At 42.1% G+C, this 20,666-nt stretch overlaps 1 protein-coding gene across 1 annotated transcript in view; it reads left to right on the forward strand.

The window, feature by feature from the left end:
• Positions 1 to 20,666, forward strand: part of wdr75 (WD repeat domain 75) — a 49,985-nt gene that overhangs the window by 19,439 nt on the left and 9,880 nt on the right. The window contains exons 13-20 of the mRNA XM_034186853.1: positions 7,266 to 7,423; positions 9,266 to 9,446; positions 14,028 to 14,122; positions 14,215 to 14,310; positions 14,453 to 14,622; positions 16,525 to 16,584; positions 17,230 to 17,373; positions 20,269 to 20,360. Of these exons, the coding sequence (XP_034042744.1) occupies positions 7,266 to 7,423; positions 9,266 to 9,446; positions 14,028 to 14,122; positions 14,215 to 14,310; positions 14,453 to 14,622; positions 16,525 to 16,584; positions 17,230 to 17,373; positions 20,269 to 20,360 (996 nt within the window). The remainder of the gene's footprint in view (positions 1 to 7,265; positions 7,424 to 9,265; positions 9,447 to 14,027; positions 14,123 to 14,214; positions 14,311 to 14,452; positions 14,623 to 16,524; positions 16,585 to 17,229; positions 17,374 to 20,268; positions 20,361 to 20,666) is intronic.

The raw sequence follows: 20,666 nt of genomic DNA on the forward strand, positions 1-20,666 counted from the left end.
AACGAAAGTAAAGCTGTATCCTCAGCCAGAACCACAACAGACTCTGCTTCTGCTTCAGATGTTTACCCCAATGGAATACAGTCAAATACGTTTCAAGCCATACTCATGATGAATACCCAATTTAAAGACATTCTTACATGATTGAAGTGCTTACGGCTGTAACCATCCAGATGTTACGACACCCTAGTGACAATTTTGTGAATTGGGATGAAATTTTTGAACAATTAGAAAATTTGACCCCGGTTTCAAAACGGTGGTGATGATAGCCGTAAATACTGTGTATACCAAGTTTGTTCAAGATGAATCAAGAAGCTACTGTGATGCTTCAAAACGCACCTCAATGTGCCATATGGGATTAAACAGGAAGAAATGGCGCTCTGTGGAATAACTCCACAACAAAGCAAGAAGTAACTACAGATCCTTGTAGCTCCCATTAGGGCTGCACAATTAATCATATTAAAATTGTCACCTTGATTTACACAGGTTTGTAATCTTGTCCCTTAATTGCAATAATCCTGGTGCATTTTCACTCATGGCATCAAATGAGACAAAAGATCACAATACTGACAAAAGTGCTTATCAAATTCTTTTCTTTATCCATCCATCCATCCATTTTATTGGCTTTGCTTGAGCTGCTGCCCCTGCGACCCGACTCCGGATTCTTTTCTTCACCTGAATTTAAATCGTAAATGCGGTTCTCCGGTCCTCAGCAGTACCTGCCAAGAAGTGCTGTGTAACGTGGAAATTACAAAGCACCAAAAACAGAAATACATGGTAAATGGACTGCATTTGTATAGCGCTTTTCCATCTGCATCAAACGCTCAAAGCGCTTTACAATAATGCTTCACATTCACCCTCATGTGAGGGTGTTGCCATACAAGGCGCTCACTACACACCGGGAGCAACAAGGAGATTAAGGACTTTGCCCAAGGGCCCTTAGTGATTTTCCAGTCAGGCTGGGATTTGAACCGAGGACCTCTGGTGTATCCCGTATTTCAATCAATCAATCAATCAACTTTTTTTTTATATAGCGCCAAATCACAACAAACAGTTGCCCCAAGGCACTTTATATTGTAAGGCAAGGCCATACAACAATCATGAAAAACCCCAACGGTCAAAACGACCCCCTGTGAGCAAGCACTTGGCAACAGTGGGAAGGAAAAACTCCCTCTTAACAGGAAGAAACCTCCAGCAGAACCAGGCTCAGGGAGGGGCAGTCTTCTGCTGAGACTGGTTGGGGCTGAGGGAAAGAACCAGGAAAAAGACATGCTGTGGAGGGGGGCAGAGATCGATCACTAATGATTAAATGCGGAGTGATGCATACAGAGCAAAAAGAGAAAGAAACAGTGCATCATGGGAACCCCCCCACAGTCTACGTCTAAAGCAGCATAACCAAGGGATAGTCCAGGGTCACCCGATCCAGCCCTAACTATAAGCCTTAGCGAAAAGGAAAGTTTTAAGCCTAATCTTAAAAGTAGAGAGGGTATCTGTCTCCCTGATCTGAATTGGGAGCTGGTTCCACAGGAGAGGAGCCTGAAAGCTGAAGGCTCTGCCTCCCATTCTACTCTTACAAACCCTAGGAACTACAAGTAAGCCTGCAGTCTGAGAGCGAAGCGCTCTATTAGGGTGATATGGTACTACGAGGTCCCTGAGATAAGATGGGACCTGATTATTCAAAACCTTATAAGTAAGAAGAAGAATTTTAAATTCTATTCTAGAATTAACAGGAAGCCAATGAAGAGAGGCCAACACGGGTGAGATATGCTCTCTCCTGCTAGTCCCCGTCAGTACTCTAGCTGCAGCATTTTGAATTAACTGAAGGCTTTTTAGGGAACTTTTAGGACAACCTGATAATAAAGAATTACAATAGTCCAGCCTAGAGGAAATAAATGCATGAATTAGTTTTTCAGCATCACTCTGAGACAAGACCTTTCTGATTTTAGAGATATTGCGTAAATGCAAAAAGGCAGTCCTACATATTTGTTTAATATGCGCTTTGAATGACATATCCTGATCAAAAATGACTCCAAGATTTCTCACAGTATTACTAGAGGTCAGGGAAATGCCATCCAGAGTAAAGATCTGGTTAGACACCATGCTTCTAAGATTTGTGGGGCCAAGTACAATAACTTCAGTTTTATCTGAGTTTAAAAGCAGGAAATTAGAGGTCATCCATGTCTTTATGTCTGTAAGACAATCCTGCAGTTTAGCTAATTGGTGTGTGTCCTCTGGCTTCATGGATAGATAAAGCTGGGTATCATCTGCGTAACAATGAAAATTTAAGCAATACCGTCTAATAATACTGCCTAAGGGAAGCATGTATAAAGTGAATAAAATTGGTCCTAGCACAGAACCTTGTGGAACTCCATAATTAACTTTAGTCTGTGAAGAAGATTCCCCATTTACATGAACAAACTGTAATCTATTAGACAAATATGATTCAAACCACCGCAGCGCAATGCCTTTAATACCTATGACATGCTCTAATCTCTGTAATAAAATTTTATGGTCAACAGTATCAAAAGCAGCACTGAGGTCCAACAGAACAAGCACAGAGATAAGTCCACTGTCCGAAGCCATAAGAAGATCATTTGTAACCTTCACTAATGCTGTTTCTGTACTATGATGAATTCTAAAACCTGACTGAACCTCTTCAAATAGACCATTCCTCTGCAGGTGATCAGTTAGCTGTTTTACAACTACCCTCTCAAGAATCTTTGAGAGAAAAGGAAGGTTGGAGATTGGCCTATAATTAGCTAAAATAGCTGGGTCAAGAGATGGCTTTTTAAGTAATGGTTTAATTACTGCCACCTTAAAAGCCTGTGGTACATAGCCAACTAACAAAGATAAGTTGATCATATTTAAGATTGAAGCATTAAATAATGGTAGGACTTCCTTGAGCAGCCTGGCAGGAATGGGGTCTAATAAACATGTTGATGGTTTGGATGAAGTAACTAATGAAAATAACTCAGACAGAACAATCGGAGAGAAACAGTCTAACCAAATACCGGCATCACTGAAAGCAGCCAAAGATAACGATACATCTTTGGGATGGTTATGAGTAATTTTTTCTCTAATAGTCAAAATTTTGTTAGCAAAGAAAGTCATGAAGTCATTACTAGTTAAAGTTAATGGAATACTCAGCTCAATAGAGCTCTGACTCTTTGTCAGCCTGGCTACAGTGCTGAAAAGAAACCTGGGGTTGTTCTTATTTTCTTCAATTAGTGATGAGTAGAAAGATGTCCTAGCTTTACGGAGGGCTTTTTTATAGAGCAACAAACTCTTTTTCCAGGCTAAGTGAAGATCTTCTAAATTAGTGAGACGCCATTTCCTCTCCAACTTACGGGTTATCTGCTTTAAGCTACGAGTTTGTGAGTTATACCACGGAGTCAGACACTTCTGATTTAAAGCTCTCTTTTTCAGAGGAGCTACAGCATCCAAAGTTGTCTTCAATGAGGATGTAAAACTATTGACGAGATACTCTAACTCCCTTACAGAGTTTAGGTAGCTACTCTGCTCTGTGTTGGTATATGACAATAGAGAACATAAAGAAGGAATCATATCCTTAAACCTAGTTACAGCGCTTTCTGAAAGACTTCTAGTGTAATGAAACTTATTCCCCACTGCAGGGTAGTCCATCAGGGTAAATGTAAATGTTATTAAAAAATGATCAGACAGAAGGGAGTTTTCAGGGAATACTGTTAAGTCTTCTATTTCCATACCATAAGTCAAAACAAGATCTAAGATATGATTAAAGTGGTGGGTGGACTCATTTACTTTTTGAGCAAAGCCAATAGAGTCTAATAATAGATTAAATGCAGTGTTGAGGCTGTCATTCTCAGCATCTGTGTGGATGTTAAAATCGCCCACTATAAGTATCTTATCTGAGCTAAGCACTAAGTCAGACAGAAGGTCTGAAAATTCACAGAGAAACTCACAGTAACGACCAGGTGGACGATAGATAATAACAAATAAAACTGGTTTTTGGGACTTCCAATTTGGATGGAAAAGACTAAGAGACAAGCTTTCAAATGAATTAAAGCTCTGTCTAGGTTTTTGATTAATTAATAAGCTGGAATGGAAGATTGCTGCTAATCCTCCGCCCCGGCCCGTACTACGAGCATTCTGACAGTTAGTGTGACTCGGGGGTGTTGACTCATTTAAACTAACATATTCATCCTGCTGTAACCAGGTTTCTGTTAGGCAGAATAAATCAATACGTTGATCAATTATTATATCATTTACCAACAGGGACTTAGAAGAGAGAGACCTAATGTTTAATAGACCACATTTATTATATTTCACTACAGAGAAGGTAGATGTAGTGTTGAAACACTGGATTAAGTGACATCAACATTATACAATTATATATATTTAGAAGAGTTGTAAGTAAGTAAACTTTATTTATATAGCACTTTTCACAGACCAGGGTCACAAAGTGCTTCACATGATAAAATCAATAAATACAAAATAACACGTACAAACATTTAAAAAAAAAAATCAAGCTAAAATGCAATTTTAAAAAGGTGAGTCTTAAGTTGCTTTTTAAAAACATCGACAGTCTATCAAGCGAAGGGAGCAGGGAAGCTCATTCCAAAGGCGCGGCGCCACGGCTTTAAAAGATCTGTCCCCTCGAGTTTTAAAACAGGTACGGGGAACCATCAGCAGGTTCAGGTTGGAGGACCTCAGGCCCCTGGTGGACACATACGGTTGGATCAGTTCCTTGATGTATTCCGGAGCCTGCCCATGCAGAGCTCTAAATGTAAGCACCAGGATTTTATAATTTGTCCTAAACGAGACAGGGAGCCAATGCAGGGACTTGAGTATTGGGCTAATATGGGCTCTCCTGTGGGTGCAGGTCAGAAGCCGTGCAGTGGAGTTTTGCACAACCTGCAACCGAGCCAGTTCTTTCTTATTAAGACACGTGAACAGGCTGTTACAGTAATCCAGTCGCGAAGATATAAAAGCATGTACAATCATCTTTAACTCTTCAAAAGACACCATTTTTCGAAGTTTAGAGATATTCCGGATCTGGAAAAAACAATTCCTAACTAACTGTTTCGTATGATGTTCCAGAGACATCCCTTTATCCAAGATAATGCCAAGATTGCGCAGGCTGCCCTTAACTGAACTATTCAGTTCACCAAGGTGCAGCCTAATAGCAGGCACGGCACTCTCCGGAGCAACAATCAATGTTTCAGTCTTATCAGAGTTCAGCTGCAAGCTGTTTTCACTGAGCCATTCCTTAACTTTGGTGAGACAGTTGGTTAAAGAATTGAGTTTCTGGGTCTCAGTTGTTTTAAAGGAGCAGTACAGCTGCAGGTCATCAGCATAGAGATGATAGGATACGTCACAAAACTGCTGGATCAACTTGCCGAGAGGGATGATATACAAAAGAAATAAAATAGGTCCCAGAACCGAGCCCTGCGGCACACCCCACAAAAGGTCAGCAGACTCGGACATCACATTATCAACACACACACTAAAAGTTCTACCAACCAGGTAGGAGCTAAACCACTCTAATACAGGACCCGACATCCCCACCAGATCCTGTAGTCTCCTGATCAGGATGCCATGGTCAACTGTGTCAAATGCAGATGACAAATCCAACAAAACCAAGACAGTGCATTTGCCAGTGTCAGCGGCCATCATAATGTCAGCGGCCATCATAATGTCACTCGACACTTTCAACAGAGCCGTTTCAGTGGAGTGAAACTCACGGTACCCAGATTGAAAAGTGTCATAAATGTTGTTAGTCTGCAAAAAGAAAGTTAGTTGGGCACAGACCAATTTTTCCAGGACTTTAGCCAGGAAGGGGGTTTTTGATATTGGCCTAAAGTGCTTCAGTTCTGTAGGGTCCAGTCCAGCTTTCTTAAGCTGTGGCTCCACAACAGCATGCTTAAAAGAACTGGGGAACACACCAGTCGACAGGGACATATTAAACATTTTGGCAACACATGGCCCAATAGAATCAAATACATTCATGAAAAGTCTAAAAGGAAGAACATCTAGTGTACTAGAAGATGGTTTCATTTTGCTGATAATGGATAAAATGTCCTCCTGTGTAACAGGAGCAAATGATGCCCAGCATTGAGGGGGTGGTCCCATATGCTGGGGGCCTTGACAAGGTGGCACTGACTGTGGCATTCTATCTTTTATAGCCCTGACCTTATCAATAAAGAAAGTCAGAAACTCATCACTAGTAGTTTTATAGTGAACAGGAGTGACATAAGTAGCAGGTGCCACAATAGAGCTAATAGTTTCAAAGAGCGCCTTGGGATTTCCTCTGTTAGAGGAAATCAGCAGATTGAAGTAGTTTGCCCTGGCCTCTTCTAACATCTTATTTAGGGAGGCTATTAGGTCTCTCAAATGCAGCCTGTGGACCTCCAATTTTGTAGATTTCTACAAGCGTTCAATTTGACGAAAAGATCTCCTTAGATTCATGATCGCATCATTAATCCAGGGGTAGAACTTTTCACGAGATGCATTCTTAGATTTAAGTGGTGCAACGCGATCCAAGATGGTTGCACAGTGACCGTTAAAGCTGTCCACAAGGCCATCAATTTCAGTGCATTCACTAAAAAGAAGAGGATCAAACTTATCACAAAAATGTGTGGATGTTGCCCCTGTGATAATCCTCCTTTCTACCTTGGAGAGCACAGGCCTTGGCTGAGACGGCACCCTCAAGTCAAAGAGAACACAGGAGTGGTCGCTCAACAGAACATCCTCTACGCACACATCAGTAACATGCAGACCCAATGTGAAGACCAGATCCAAAGTATGGCCTTTACTATGGGTGGGGCCTGACACATGCTGTTTAAAATTAAATGTCTGTCACTGATAAAAGTTCTACAGCATGACTTGATGTGTCATCCCTAACTTAATTTAGCAGCTGGACTCTAAAAATTACATTAAGAATTAACCATGCAGGCTATCCATTCACTTGTTACATAGCCTGCTCTAAGTTCCTCACATCACATCTGCTTAACGCTCAGTCTGCGTTACTTGATAAGATGGTGGGACCTTTCCCAGCAGGGTGAAGGTCCTCCTGGATCAGTAAGGCATGCTGATCCCATAAAGAAGGCCAGTTATTAAAACAAAAGTACAGTCCTACACTTATTTTCTACTTCTATCATGAGAGGAATGAGATCTCGAGAGTTGACTGTTGACCAGTTTTCCAAATTCACACTCTTACTTGAGAAACCACTGTCTGATTCTTCTGTCTTCACCTGTTTTTTGCTGAATGTTTTCACTGTTCCCTGCAGTTTTGTATTAAACACAGCCATCTCGGCGCCCCATGAGGCACGGATTACAGCCATGAGCTTTTGCCACGGCCCTGACAGCCAGACCACCATGCTCGTCTCCACCAGCAAGGACCGACATTTCAAAGTCTGGCAGCTGGCCACACCGACCCAGACAGAGGGTAGGCACTCGCGGCCAGTTCAGCCAAATGATTCTGGAGTTTTTAATGAGCAGCAGCACTTACTGACCTCTATGACATTGCTTGGTCTTGCTGTGTCTGTAGAATTTCACCTTTATCATTTTGCAGGCATTTGTCAACACATGAAGTGAATTGTAACAAGTCAACCATTGTTGTTGCAGCAACTATGACAGTGTTAATATTTCTGATGTGTTCACGCTTCCAAAAGGGTTATATTTATATGTTAGGGTTAACCAGCTGCTGTTGTTGCATTGTAACGGTTAAGCTGATAATGGGATATAACATTCATAAAGGGGGAAAAAAGGCTACAAATAATTATCTTACTGAAAATATGAATTATCTTCTATCCTGGTTGAGAAAAGTCTCACATCCGTGCCTGGAAAAATCATTAATTTCCTTTCAATTTACTTTGCAGAAATTACATTGTTTTTTATTTTTCTTCACTGTTGTGTTGGTAGTATAACTGGTAATGGAAGAGAGCTGTCTGACACGATGAAGAGGAGAAAGGTAGACTTACTGTGTTTGAAAGAGACCAAGTGAAAGGGAAGTAAGAGCAGGAGCCTCGGCGGTGGGTTCAAGTTGTTGTACCATGGAGGACAGGAAGAGAAATGGTGTTGGGGTCATTTTAAAGGAAGAGTATGTTAAGAGTGTGTTGGAGGTTAAGTGAGTGTCTGACAGGGTGATGAGTGTGAAGTTGGAAATTGAAGGGGTGATGATGAATATCATCAGTGCATATGCCCCACAGGTAGTTTGTGAGATGGAGAAAGACGATGTCTGGGGTGAGTTAGATGAGATGGTTGCGAGTGAACCCAAGCATGAACGAGTGGTGAGAGGAGTGGACTTCAGTGGGCATGTTGGTGAAGGGAACAGAGGTGATGAGGAAGTAATGGGTAGATATGGTATCAAGGACAGATGGTAGTTGATTTAGCAAAAAGGATGGAAATGGCTGTGGTGAACACCTACTTTAAGAAAAGGGAGGAGCACAGGGTGACATAGAAGAGTGGAGGAAGGTGCACACAGGTGGATCCAAGCTAAAAGAAATTGGACTCTGCACAGCTGAGGTAGCTTGGATCCTAAGTACAGTGGCTGCAAGGTGCGTTTTTCCTCAGGGAGTTGTAGCTCTGTGCTGACACATTCTATTCCATGTGCCTTCTGGCAAACTGTAGCTAAAATTTCACATCTTTTGAAGAAAATCCTTCTCTCTTGTATCAGATAGAACTTAAAAAAAAAAAAAAAATCCACCCTCATGACTTTTTTTTATGTCAAGGATGATAAACTTTTTGGTTTGTTTGTTTTATGGGGCCTAGCAGGAACGGCCGAAAGAAGTAGTGATCAGTCATCAGTCTGCTTTTCCATCTCACTTGTGCACACACACAGAAGGTGTACGACTTGTGATCACTGCTGATTTCCAATCTTTGTAATTTGTTGTGAGCACATGTGCATCAGCAGAGGGTGCTACAGACCTGTCTATGTGAGGATAATGATGTGGGAGCATTATTGAAAAGTACATTTTGTTGTTTTGATCACAAATCCCCGGTCTCAGCTGGGGATTGAGTTCCATGTGTTTCTTTGGAACACACATAAGAAACTATGAGATCAGTGACTGTCGTGTGCGGTATCGTTCATTACAGATAAGGTCACCTGTCCTGCCTCCTGCAACCACAGCTGATTATTTAAGTCTGGTATTTTTGAGTTCTTGACTTGCTGAGCACCCGTCTTAATTAACTTAATGATTTACCCAACCATCATCACCACCACATCGACCAGCTAATCGGCTCTTGTGATGTGTGTCTCCCTCGCTCCTTCCTGTTGAATGGGCTGCAGATGAAGGTTCGTTCTGGTCGTGTGATTTCGTGGGTAGCTATCACGGCATGTCGCCGGAGTGCTGCTGCTTCTCGGCCGATGACTCGCTGCTGGCGGTTGGATTTCAGGAGGTGGTGACTGTATGGAGCTCCGCCTCCTGGGAGCTCCTCACCACGCTGTCCCAACCACCAGGGGCCATCAGGTAAGAACATCCACGACAGATGCCAGCAGGTCAGCAAAACATGATGGTGTATGTAGAACACAGAGTGTTGGATAAGAGGCAGACTACGTGTGCATGTGTCTCATAATGACGTACTGCTTGATTTGATCTAATATGCACTCTTATTGTGGAGTTCAGTCACTGAGACTGGCAGTCTTGAGAAGAAAAAGTTCTTCTCAATAAGTTTCTAGTGACTTTTTTTTTAATGCTGATGTTATTGTGTCAACACTTAAGCACAAAGTGTTAATTAAATATTTTGGCCCTATTTTGGAAAACTAGTTCAACAAACTTTTTGCATGTAAACCTGAACTCTGGGTTTAAATAACTAGTAAACATTTTGGTTGCAGAACAGGTAATGATTAGTTTAACCAGCTCTGTGTTAACTCAGAGTAAAGCATGTGGACAAGGAGGAAAAGGCAATAATCAGTGGAACACATAACATCATTCAGACTCCCGTGGTGAATGCACCATGGCAGCAGTAGGTCACAGTCACTTTTTACAAACACGTGAACAAACAGATCTGTTGTGTCATGTGCCACACATCTGAAGTAAATATTTGCATAATCCTCATTTGGAACTTTCTGGAGGTTACACAGGAAGACACATGTAAAATAAAAGCACTTACCAAGTCAACTGGATGCAAACTTTCTTCAACTAAACTAAATACTGAAAAGTGTCTACATTGCTGATGCTTCCACAGTTGCTCTGCTTAATCAGACAGCAAAGTAATTCCTCCATGTATATTTTTCCATGACTATTTCCTTTTATGAAAGACTTAAATTTGTTTTCCAGTTGTAAAAGGATCGGTCTTGAATTTATACGCCTTTTTCCCCATGTTCTCTCAGTGAGAATGTCTGAGTGACAAAGCTGCAATCTCACACACACACACACACACACACACACAGAGCGTGTCAGTGCTGAGAGCAGAAATCATTGTGACATTCTCCGGCCTCTAGGATTGGCTGTGAGTCAAGGATCGTCTCACTCCAGCTGACAACTTGTACTTTCAGAAAGTTGTCAGACTAAGTCTCTGACACAGTCTGTTGCTGATTTATTAGTAGAAGTATAATGTAAAGTTGACCAGGACATGGGGGGTCCGTCCTTTTTATCCTTAAAGGGTTAAACAGCTCCAAATGTGTCCAGAGTACAGGGTCCGTGTGTCCGGAAGACCTTCCTACTCCCCTGACATATTTGAGGTTCCCGACACAGTGGAAACATTTTGTTTTTGAAATGTCTTAATTCCTGACTTATTGGCAATCATGATTGGTGGGCTCACCCCTTAAGTGTGGCTAGTGGCCGGCGATCACCTTAGTATTTCTTCTGTTGTTCTTGTTGCTTAATGCTGACAAGTTATACTGTATGTGTTGTCTTTCTGCCGCCTGATTCTGTTTTTTATTTTTTTTCTCTCTGTTTGAGGTGCGGCTCCATCCAGAGGTGGGAGTGGGTGTCTTCTTCTGCAACCCTCCTGTCCTGTGCACCAGCATGGACTCTCAAAATTTCCTGTATATTTGTATTGTAAACTGTGTTGGTAGCATGGTCCAAGCAGAGGGTCGCCCCTCTGATTCTGGTCTGCTTGAGGTTTCTTCCTCAAATCGTCAGAGGGAGTTTTTTTTCTTACCACTGTCTCCTGTGTTCTTGCTCTGGGGGTTGGTAAGGTTTGACCTTACTTGTGTGAAGCACCTTGAGGCAACTTTGTTGTGATTTGGCACTATATAAATGAAATAAATAAATTGAAATATCTCGTCCAAGGAGTCCCCATCAAGTCAGAGTCCAGTAACTCTTGAGGTTTTGCTGAAGCGGTTTTCTGAAATGCTCTCTAGGACTCACATTCAGTGCAAACAGATACACAGGTGACAGCAGCTGAGACAAAGTACGTTTCACACAGAGACGGGCTAAACAACCATCTTTTGTGCCGTTTTACTGCTCGTCGTCGAGGCTCCTCTGTGATGTTTGAACAGTGAGTGAGCTTTTTAACCGTACTGGCAGGAGCTCGGAAGCATTCCTTCTGACAACACGAGAACAGAAACTCTGCACGTCTATCAGCTGATCACACAACAACCTTAGTTAACACTTCTTTGGCTTCGGGCATTTGGCAGATGTCCTTCTGTTCAACTTGGAGCTCTCAGTTCACTGAGGACACAGTGCTCGAGTTAGTTTCTGAACACTTCATAAAATAAACCCACAATCCTGAGTCAGCATGTTGTGAGTTCCCTGGAAAACAGATTCTTGACTTGTAGTTTACTTTGGCTGGCCTTTAAGAAGCAGTGGTGTTCTTCAAATGAGCAAAGATTATCTGTGTGTGTGTGTGTTTTTTTTTTTTTTTGTATGTTGAAGGTAATATGTTAGTTTAAAAAAAAAAAAAAAAACGTCAGTGGTGGAACAGAAAATGAGTTACACTGTTTACAGCTGAGTGCAGTACCTTCTATACTCACCACCAAAGAATGATAGATCATCTGACCTCCACCTATAGATTCTTGACTTGCAGAAATGGAAATTAATACTTTTCACACTGTTAAAACATTGAATTGAATATTATGACAAGGTGACGACTGAATGCCTTTGGTACCGGGTCTCTTAGGAGGATCCTTGGGTACCGCTGGAATGAAACACATATGGGAAGTATTTCTTGCATTGTGAGGGAGGTTCAGCTATGACATTTAGGCCATGTGGTGGACCCGTATGCGTGTGAGCAGGGTGTGGATGCCTCAATGATGAGGACCCTAGTGGCTGGAGATGGCCAAAGAAATGTCCATGCTTCATGTGGCCGTATCACATGGTTACTTTCAGGAAATGGAGATGGCCTGGGTGGTTGCCATCCAGGATCTGGGCAGTTCAGTGGTGTGGTGGATGTGGTGACTCGGCACGACCACATGCTCCCAGACTTGACTTAGTTTATCGTCTTTTTCTTTAAATTGTTAAACAAAAACACAGTTGTTGAAGTGGTTTGTACACATTACTATGAACACTACTTTAAAAAACTAATGGTTACAAGTGATTTTTTTTTATTTTTTTTTTTATCCACAACCAGAGACACCGCGTCAGTCTCCGTGGATCTGGTAACTGCGATGAAAATGGATTACTGCTTCTTGACTTTCATTGAGTCGATGGCCATGGGGTTGCTGGTTTCAGAGTCCAGAGGAGCACTGCTGGACATAGCATGACAAGACTTTAATGATAGTACTACTCTTAATACTGCTTATCGATCCGGTACTTTAACTGTTATTATTGATTGTTAGTGTTACTTAAGACAGAATTAACAGGGCTTTGTTTATTATGCAACACTACTTGTGGTGAAACTCTGATCTTAATAGGCCCCCTCCACCAGAATATGCAGACTTGAAGGGAGTGTTACTTTGATATCAGTCACCAAAAACCAGAGACTGTATCAACAATTAAGGCCCCGTTCAAACTGGAGTTTGCATTCCGACTCGAGCCAGATTCAACACTGATTGCTTTCTAGCTGGATAGCATTCAGACCTGTTTTAAATGTGACTCATCCCACACACTCGCCTGAATTCAAGCCGTGCGCACATGTTTGTGTGCAGGGTGTCGCTGCTTGATGTTGCAGGAAGGACAACCTGGCTGCGTTTTCTCTTTACTGATGAGGAGTAACGGACAGCTTAAAGGGTTGTTTTTGTGCAGAGAGTTGCCTGGCTTTAAACAGGCAAACATGAATTTGTGTGACATTTTGGAAAGGAATTAATTTATAACCCCACAAAAACTTTACTTTTTAAGCTCACGCCATCAAAATGCAGTCTGTTGCTGTAGACGATGTAAATTCTGCTATAACGCTGTGACGGCTTTCTGGTGCCGACATCTGAACGAGCGTGTGTGTTTGTGTGTGCGTTCATTCCTATGTGGTGATAAGGTGTCACAGAGAAAGAAGGTTGTTTGCTTTACTGGAGAAGACACTGTGGCTGCGGTTTGACATCATGGTTGTGAACTAGCCGAATTTGAGTCGTATTTGCATTCAAGCCACCTTGAATCCCACTCGAATGCAGCTCAATCTGCCTCCAAGAAAAAAACAGTCTTGCTTAATTCCAGTTTGCGTTGCTCAGATTCTCAAAAAAAAACGTCACCAGTTTGAGCGAGATTTGTCCTGAATTTGCAAACCCAGCCTGGTAGGCGTTCTGATTGTCACCCAGACTAAAGTTGCCGGTTAGTTTGCTCGTTGTTGTTGGTCCATTTATACAGCTGTTTCACACTCTGCACACCAGATTATATCAGATATCAGAAGTGAAGCAGAGCAGGTTCTGATTGCTACTTGGAAGGACCAGCGGTTTGGTCGCTTGTTCCTCCAACTGGAGTTGTCAAAAGGGGCACCCGGTGTAAAACTTGTGCCAAATCCTCATGCAGATATGAATTTGATGCTAAGAAATTACAAGCATTTGAGTTTTGTGCTCATGTCACATCCTGTTTGCATATTAACTTTTGAGGCCCCAAACCAGAACAAAAGTTGGAACATGTGCAGCATGAGGAGGTGGTTTGGATCAAAGTGTAGTGGGATTTCTAGACTTAAGCAGATATTTTATTTATTTATTTATTTATTTTTTCCTTCAACAGGAGCCTTTGTTTTGGACAACTAAGCTGTTCCAAGTATCTGCTGGGAACCACAGACAGGAACCTGCTGTGCTGCTGGAACATGCTCACGTGCTCCTGTAAGGCCGGCGGTGTGAACACCATCATGTTTGTTTCTGGACAGTCAGACGTTTGACATGACCGTAATGTTGCCCTTCTTCTCCCTCTTCAGTGGAGTGGAGTAGCTCCATGGATGTAAGTCTGCTCCTGGCCGACCCCCTCTCTGAGAACATGGCTGCCTTCTGCTTTCAGGCTGGTTCAACAGACTGTACGTCTACATGCACAAATTTGGAATCTTGGTGATTTTACCTCATGTACACTGATAAACTTAATGGCGGTGGTCTTGTGCTGATGCTTTGTGACAGACCGGAGATGATGTTCTTCCTTCCTTCCTTACTGTCTGTTTTCAGTGTTTGTGTTTAAGCCCAGTGAGCCTCGGCCACTATTTTCCCAAAAGGCCGTGTGCTCGGGGAAGGTGACGAAGGCTGTGTTTGCACCGAGGGAGGAGACGTTGGCAAGCAGCCGAGACAGTAGCCAGTGGCTCAACCACTCCCAACTCTACTTCTTCACTCAGCATATGGTAAAAAAAAAAACAGCAAACACACGCCAAAGTCCGTCTGTTAGTTGACACGTTCTTGTTCGTATGATGATTTGGAGGAAATGCACTCATTCTGTTGCTCGTGACACATTGTGTCTGTGTCCATCTGTATCTTCTGTGAGAAAGAGAGAGACATAAATAAATGCTAATTAGGGTCCAGGGCCTGTATCCGCAAAGCAACTCAGTCCTCTCAAAGACCTCCTAACTGAGCCTAAAATGACCTGGTAAGGAATAAGTGAGCCAGCAGGTGTCTGAGAGCAAGCATGAGCAAGGAGGGGACAGAAACTCCTATCTTTATGAGGAGGCGGGGCTGACCCCGTTGCTAGGTATGATGCAGTCCTCTAAGAGCTGTGATTGGTTGTCAACAAAGGGGGAGAAGGAAAAAAACACATAAATGCGCTCCGCCCTCCTAGTCATGAATGGACAGTAAAATCAACCGATCATATAACTTGAACTGCATTAAGACGCGTCATCGAGAGGATAACTTAATGTCATGATGATGAAACCCAGCAAAACTAAATGAATTGTTACACAGCTTGAAAATGTTTGACCGAACTTGCCGAATATCTGTATACTAAAAGCGCGTGTGTGTGTGTGAGAGTTTATTTAGTACTTTCATTGTGAATACATTGTTAAAAATACATGCATGACAAGAAAGTGAAAACATTTATTTCCATTGTGGTCCATTTAAATTCAAATGACAAAACAGATTTAATGATAAAAGAAAATAACAATATTAATAATATAATGATGATGTTAAGTGTATATTATAACAAGGACCTAAACAGTTTCTAAATACATTAAGACAGCAAATTAACGTAAAATAATTATGTAGATCAAGCCGGTAGTGTGTTAGTGACTCGCTATCATCCTACATATGGAGAATATCTCTGCTTCCTCTCTGTCTTTTCCACCATCTTCTCTGCTTAAGACACTCATAGGCTTCTTAAATGTCCTCCTCCCTCCTCTTACCAGTTTGGCACTTTAGGAGCTCTCTTAAGGCCTAAGGTGCTTTGTGGACAGCTTACATGTTACCAAGGGAAAATTCTAAGAAATTTTTAAGAATTCAAGGAATTCTGAAATTATTCTTAGAATACTGTCACTGGGCGTTATTTTTAGTCTTGTTCTGCTTCATGGATAGGGGCCCTAAAACTTGATGCTTTTCCAGAGCCGCTTGTTATTATTTTGACTGGGTGTTCCGCCTTTTATTCTATTTTAGTACAGTGAGTGTTTGCGTAAAGAGTGAAGTCACGATTCTTGTTGCTTTAATAGTTGTAGTAGTACATGTGACCACAAACTGTAAATTCATAAAAGCATCATTAACAAAAAGGGGCAAAACCCAAACTAACCCACAAATAAAATAATCTTTTTTCATACTTACATGACCTGCAGGTTCTGATTGTTCACAACTGTAAGTTGTGTTTAACAAGAAAACTGCTGCCCTTCAGTCCATCTGTAAATACAGAAAAAAAACCTTCCACATCCTAAAACTCAAGAATCACAAAACTCTCAACATCTACATTTTTATCCATTAATACTGTGACGTGAAAAATCTGCCTGTGGAAAAAATCATGCATTTCTGTTATTTACAAGTGCCTTTTTTTTCCTGAATTTTGTGTTTAAAGTAGTAAATGTACAGAAACCCTGAAATGCTCATATCACCCACTAGGTGGCAACAAAAGCTGCTCAAATGTGCAGCAAGGTCTCAGCTGTTTATTCATGTGAGAAGGTGGACTGACAGCCAAAAGTCACCTTACAGCTGCGTCCCTGACCTGCAATTTACTTGTTTTATGTATTTTGAATTTGGAAATTGAATTGATTAGGAAAATTCTGATCAGAAATACACCCCCCCCCCCCCCCCCCCTTTCTGTTCGTGGATTGCAGGATCTCATGATGTTCACCACGGAAGACGAGGAGGACAGTCTGATGGCATCCAGCAAACAGGTACACATCTCCCCAAATACAATTAACAGTTCGACCTGAAGGGACTAATCGATTAACCAGCAACAATTTTGATAATCGATGAATCTTTTTTTAGCCATAACAAAATCCAAATTTGTTGATTTCAGCTTCTTAAAAGTTCATATTTTCTGGTTCATTTAAACCTACCTGGCAATAAACTGAATTTCTCTGGACTGTGGACAAAACGCGATATTTGAAGGCATCATCTTGGGTTCTGATCTTTTGACATTTTAAGGTTCGAACCATTCATCGACTAAGTGAGAAAATTGTTGATTAGACTATGATGAAGATAATTAGTAGTTGCAGCCCTGTTAATGATTGCTGTAGTTTTTGAAAGTCTGTTCTGTCTGTGATTTTTCTGAAATGATCCGAATCATCATTGTTCAGAAGTTGTTGCTTCATACGTTTTCTGTTGTGAACAAAGAACAAATCAGAGTTGAAGCTGCAGGAAGTGATGAGTTTGAAAACCGTCTCCGTTGATCACAGCTTCATTTTCTACACTTGCTTGCTTTTTGCTGTGTCCCTCCACCGTTCATCACGAGTGAGATGGAACCCAAATATGTCTGTTAATGTCACTCGGCTCTTATTGAGACTTTTTCAACAATGTTCCTTCTTTTTCCTCTTAAGCTTGTGGTTGATGACAGTGTTGCCATGACGCCGTTCCACTTGTTGCTGGGGAAACACCGGCAGCAGCAACTGGAAAATCGAGACCCACTGACCCGTCCGGCTGAAAGAACCCATCTGCCACAGGGCTCTGACGCGATCAAGGAGGTCAGGAGTGACACGTTGTTTTTGTTGTTGTTGTTTGTTTAAACTCTTTCACCTGTAGAGCCGTTGTTTGACCCTCAAAGTCAAACAAGCCTTTACAAAAAGTTCTTCATTAAACTGAATACATAAAAATGCTGGTGTGTGTGTGTGTGTGTGTGTGTGTGTGTGAGGTCTGCATGATATGAGCAAAACTGCAGCATGATGCTGATTAATACTGTGATGACGATATCACCAGCAAAAAAATTTTATGAAGGAATCTCTAAAAGAATGGAAATTCTTAAAGGAGACCTGCATTGAAAAAAATGCAGTCAGATTTTTTGAACAAAAAATGACTTACATTTACACATGAGATCCTTCTGAATGTAGTAAAGTAAATCTGCAAGCCCAGATCTGTCATTCAACGGAGAAATCTTCATTTGAAAATGACAAATTTACAGCTAACATTTAGCCCTCCACAAATTGTCCCTCTCATCATGGACGCTGCCGAGACGTCACGGACAAGACCCTTTCCCAGCATGCATTGCGCCAGTTGTAATTTGTGGATTTACGTCAGTTTGCATCTGCACCTTTTTCTTGTCTTATACGGAAGGATCTACTTTTTTTAAAACTTCATATTGTCTTGCGGCACGTTTGGTGAGTACACATTTCTTTTATTTGTACTTGAAAATTATTTTGGGGGACTTTTTCATACGCCCGTTTGATTGAGTGGTGTCGCAATGAAAATCTACTGTCTTTCGCCTCCGGTACCATCGCGGGATATGGAGGCGAGACCCGCAAAGAATCCCAGTCATTAAAAATATATAAACCTCTCTCAGCGTCCATGGAGCTCTGGGGCTCCGATTGCCGAGACGTGCGGTGCTGTGGATTTTGCAGCAAGAAGTCTGTCCTTGCAGCAACAGGTGTACCGGCCCCTTCGCATTAAAACAGCGAGCGTAATCTCAGGACTTGTGCCAAGTGTGCTGCAGCTCCATTTAGTAGACAGAGAGGTGATGCCGGCTGCAAAGCAGACACGGGCGGTGTGAGTGGCCCGCGTCGGCGGTTAACGAGCTCGTTAACAAGCCCACAGACTTAATAAGCGCAGCGGAGGCAGAGAGCGGGAGAGGAAGAACGGCGCCCGCTGTCGATGTCGTTGCTGATCTGAGCACACATATCTGTATCTCACATTCATTGCAGCTTACTTTTGGATGTTGAAACCAGGACGTGTATAAGTAACATTACTAACGGATAAAATCAATTTCAATGCGGGATCGGACTGAAGGCGGGAGCGCGTTGTCTTGTCCCTGACGTCATGGAAAAGATACGGCTGTACAAACTGTTTTCACAGAGGGCTAAATTTTAGCTACAAATTTGTCTTTTTAAACGAAGATTTCACCGCTGAATTACAAATTTGGGCTTACAGATTTATACTCAACAAAAATATAAACGCAACACTTTTGGTTTTGCTCCCATTTTGTATGAGATTAATTCAATGATCTAAAACTTTTTCCACATACACAATATCACCATTTCCCTCAAATACTGTGCACAAACCAGTCTAAATCTGTGATATTGAGCACTTCTCCTTTGCTGAGATAATCCATCCCACCTCACAGGTGTGCCATACCAAGATGCTGATTAGACACCATGATTAGTGCACAGGTGTGCCTTAGACTGCCCACAATAAAAGGCCACTCTGAAAGGTGCAGTTTTGTTTTATTGGGGGGGGGATACCAGTCAGTATCTGGTGTGACCACCATTTGCCTCATGCAGTGCAACACATCTCCTTCGCATCATCCGTGAAGAGAACACCTCTCCAACGTGCCAAACGGCAGCAAATGTGAGCATTTGCCCACTCAAATCGGTTACAACGACGAACTGGAGTCAGGTCAAGACCCTGATGAGGACGACGAGCATGCAGATGAACTTCCCTGAGACAGTTTCTGACAGTTTGTGCAGAAATTCTTTGGTTATGCAAACCGATTGTTCCAGCAGCTGTCCGAGTGGCTGGTCTCAGACGATCTTGGAGGTGAACATGCTGGATGTGGAGGTCCTGGGCTGGTGTGGTTACACGTGGTCTGCGGTTGTGAGGCTGGTTGGATGTACTGCCAAATTCTCTGAAACGCCTTTGGAGACGGCTTATGGTAGAGAAATGAACATTCAATACACGAGCAACAGTTCTGGTTGACATTCCTGCTGTCAGCATGCCAATTGCACGCTCCCTCAAATCTTGCGACATCTGTGGCATTGTGCTGTGTGATAAAACTGCACCTTTCAGAGTGGCCTTTTATTGTGGGCAGTCTAAGGCACACCTGTGCACTAATCATGGTGTCTAATCAGCATCTTGATATGGCACACCTGTGAGGTGGGATGAATTATCTCAACAAAGGAGAAGTGCTCACTATCACAGATTCAGACTGGTTTGTGAACAATATTTGAGAGAAATGGTGATATTGTGTATGTGGAAAAAGTTTTAGATCTTTGAGTTCATCTCATACAAAATGGGAGCAAAACCAAAAGTGTTGCGTTTATATTTTTGTTGAGTGTACTTTACTGCATTCACAAGGGTCTTATAAATACATATCAGCTATTTCTTTCTGAAATCTGACCACATTTATTTCAGTGCAGGTCTACTTTAATAAAGGAATCAAATCTCTGAAGAAGATGGCCATTTTAACCAGGACCCATTATGGGTTAAAATCTGGTCCTTTACAAAATCTCTCCAACAGGATGTTTTTTGTTTGTGTTTAACCACAAACATGCTGTTTGTTGTGGTCTCGGTTAAAATTCCAGCAGACTTTGCTGAACAGCAGGTGTTTTGAACATGCTGATGTAAAGTTTGTGTTCTGGATTTTAAGTGGTCCGTGTGCAGTGTTTGGTCTGAGTGTGATGGGTTTGTCGTCTCCTTTGGTTTTCTGACAGCTCCTGCACACGCCGGCACACGTGCTGCCTGCTGCCTCTTTCCTCTGCTCCGTGTTCGTACAGTCGCTGCTCATCTCAGCGACGGACAGAAGGTAGGTCATCAGTTTACATGGAAATTTATAAATTCACTAGTTCTGCTCAACGCTGTAATTCATCTAAAGTAAGAGATGAGGCAGACGTGGTGTGAGGCGCCTGAACTACCGGTGCACTGCGGAGTTGAGTAACTATTGCAATGAGTGTCTGTCCATAAAAGCAGAGATTTGGTTGCAGGTTGCTTTGGCTTTGTTGGCTCTTTAGTACGAAGTCTGTTAGAAAAGTATCGGACCTTTTTGTTTTTTGCAAAAACCTGATGGATTTGAATCACGTGTGCTTGCATGAGCCAACCTTGAACCTTCATG

This window comes from Thalassophryne amazonica, chromosome 14 (assembly GCF_902500255.1).
Source record: "Thalassophryne amazonica chromosome 14, fThaAma1.1, whole genome shotgun sequence".
Lineage (NCBI taxonomy): Eukaryota > Metazoa > Chordata > Actinopteri > Batrachoidiformes > Batrachoididae > Thalassophryne > Thalassophryne amazonica.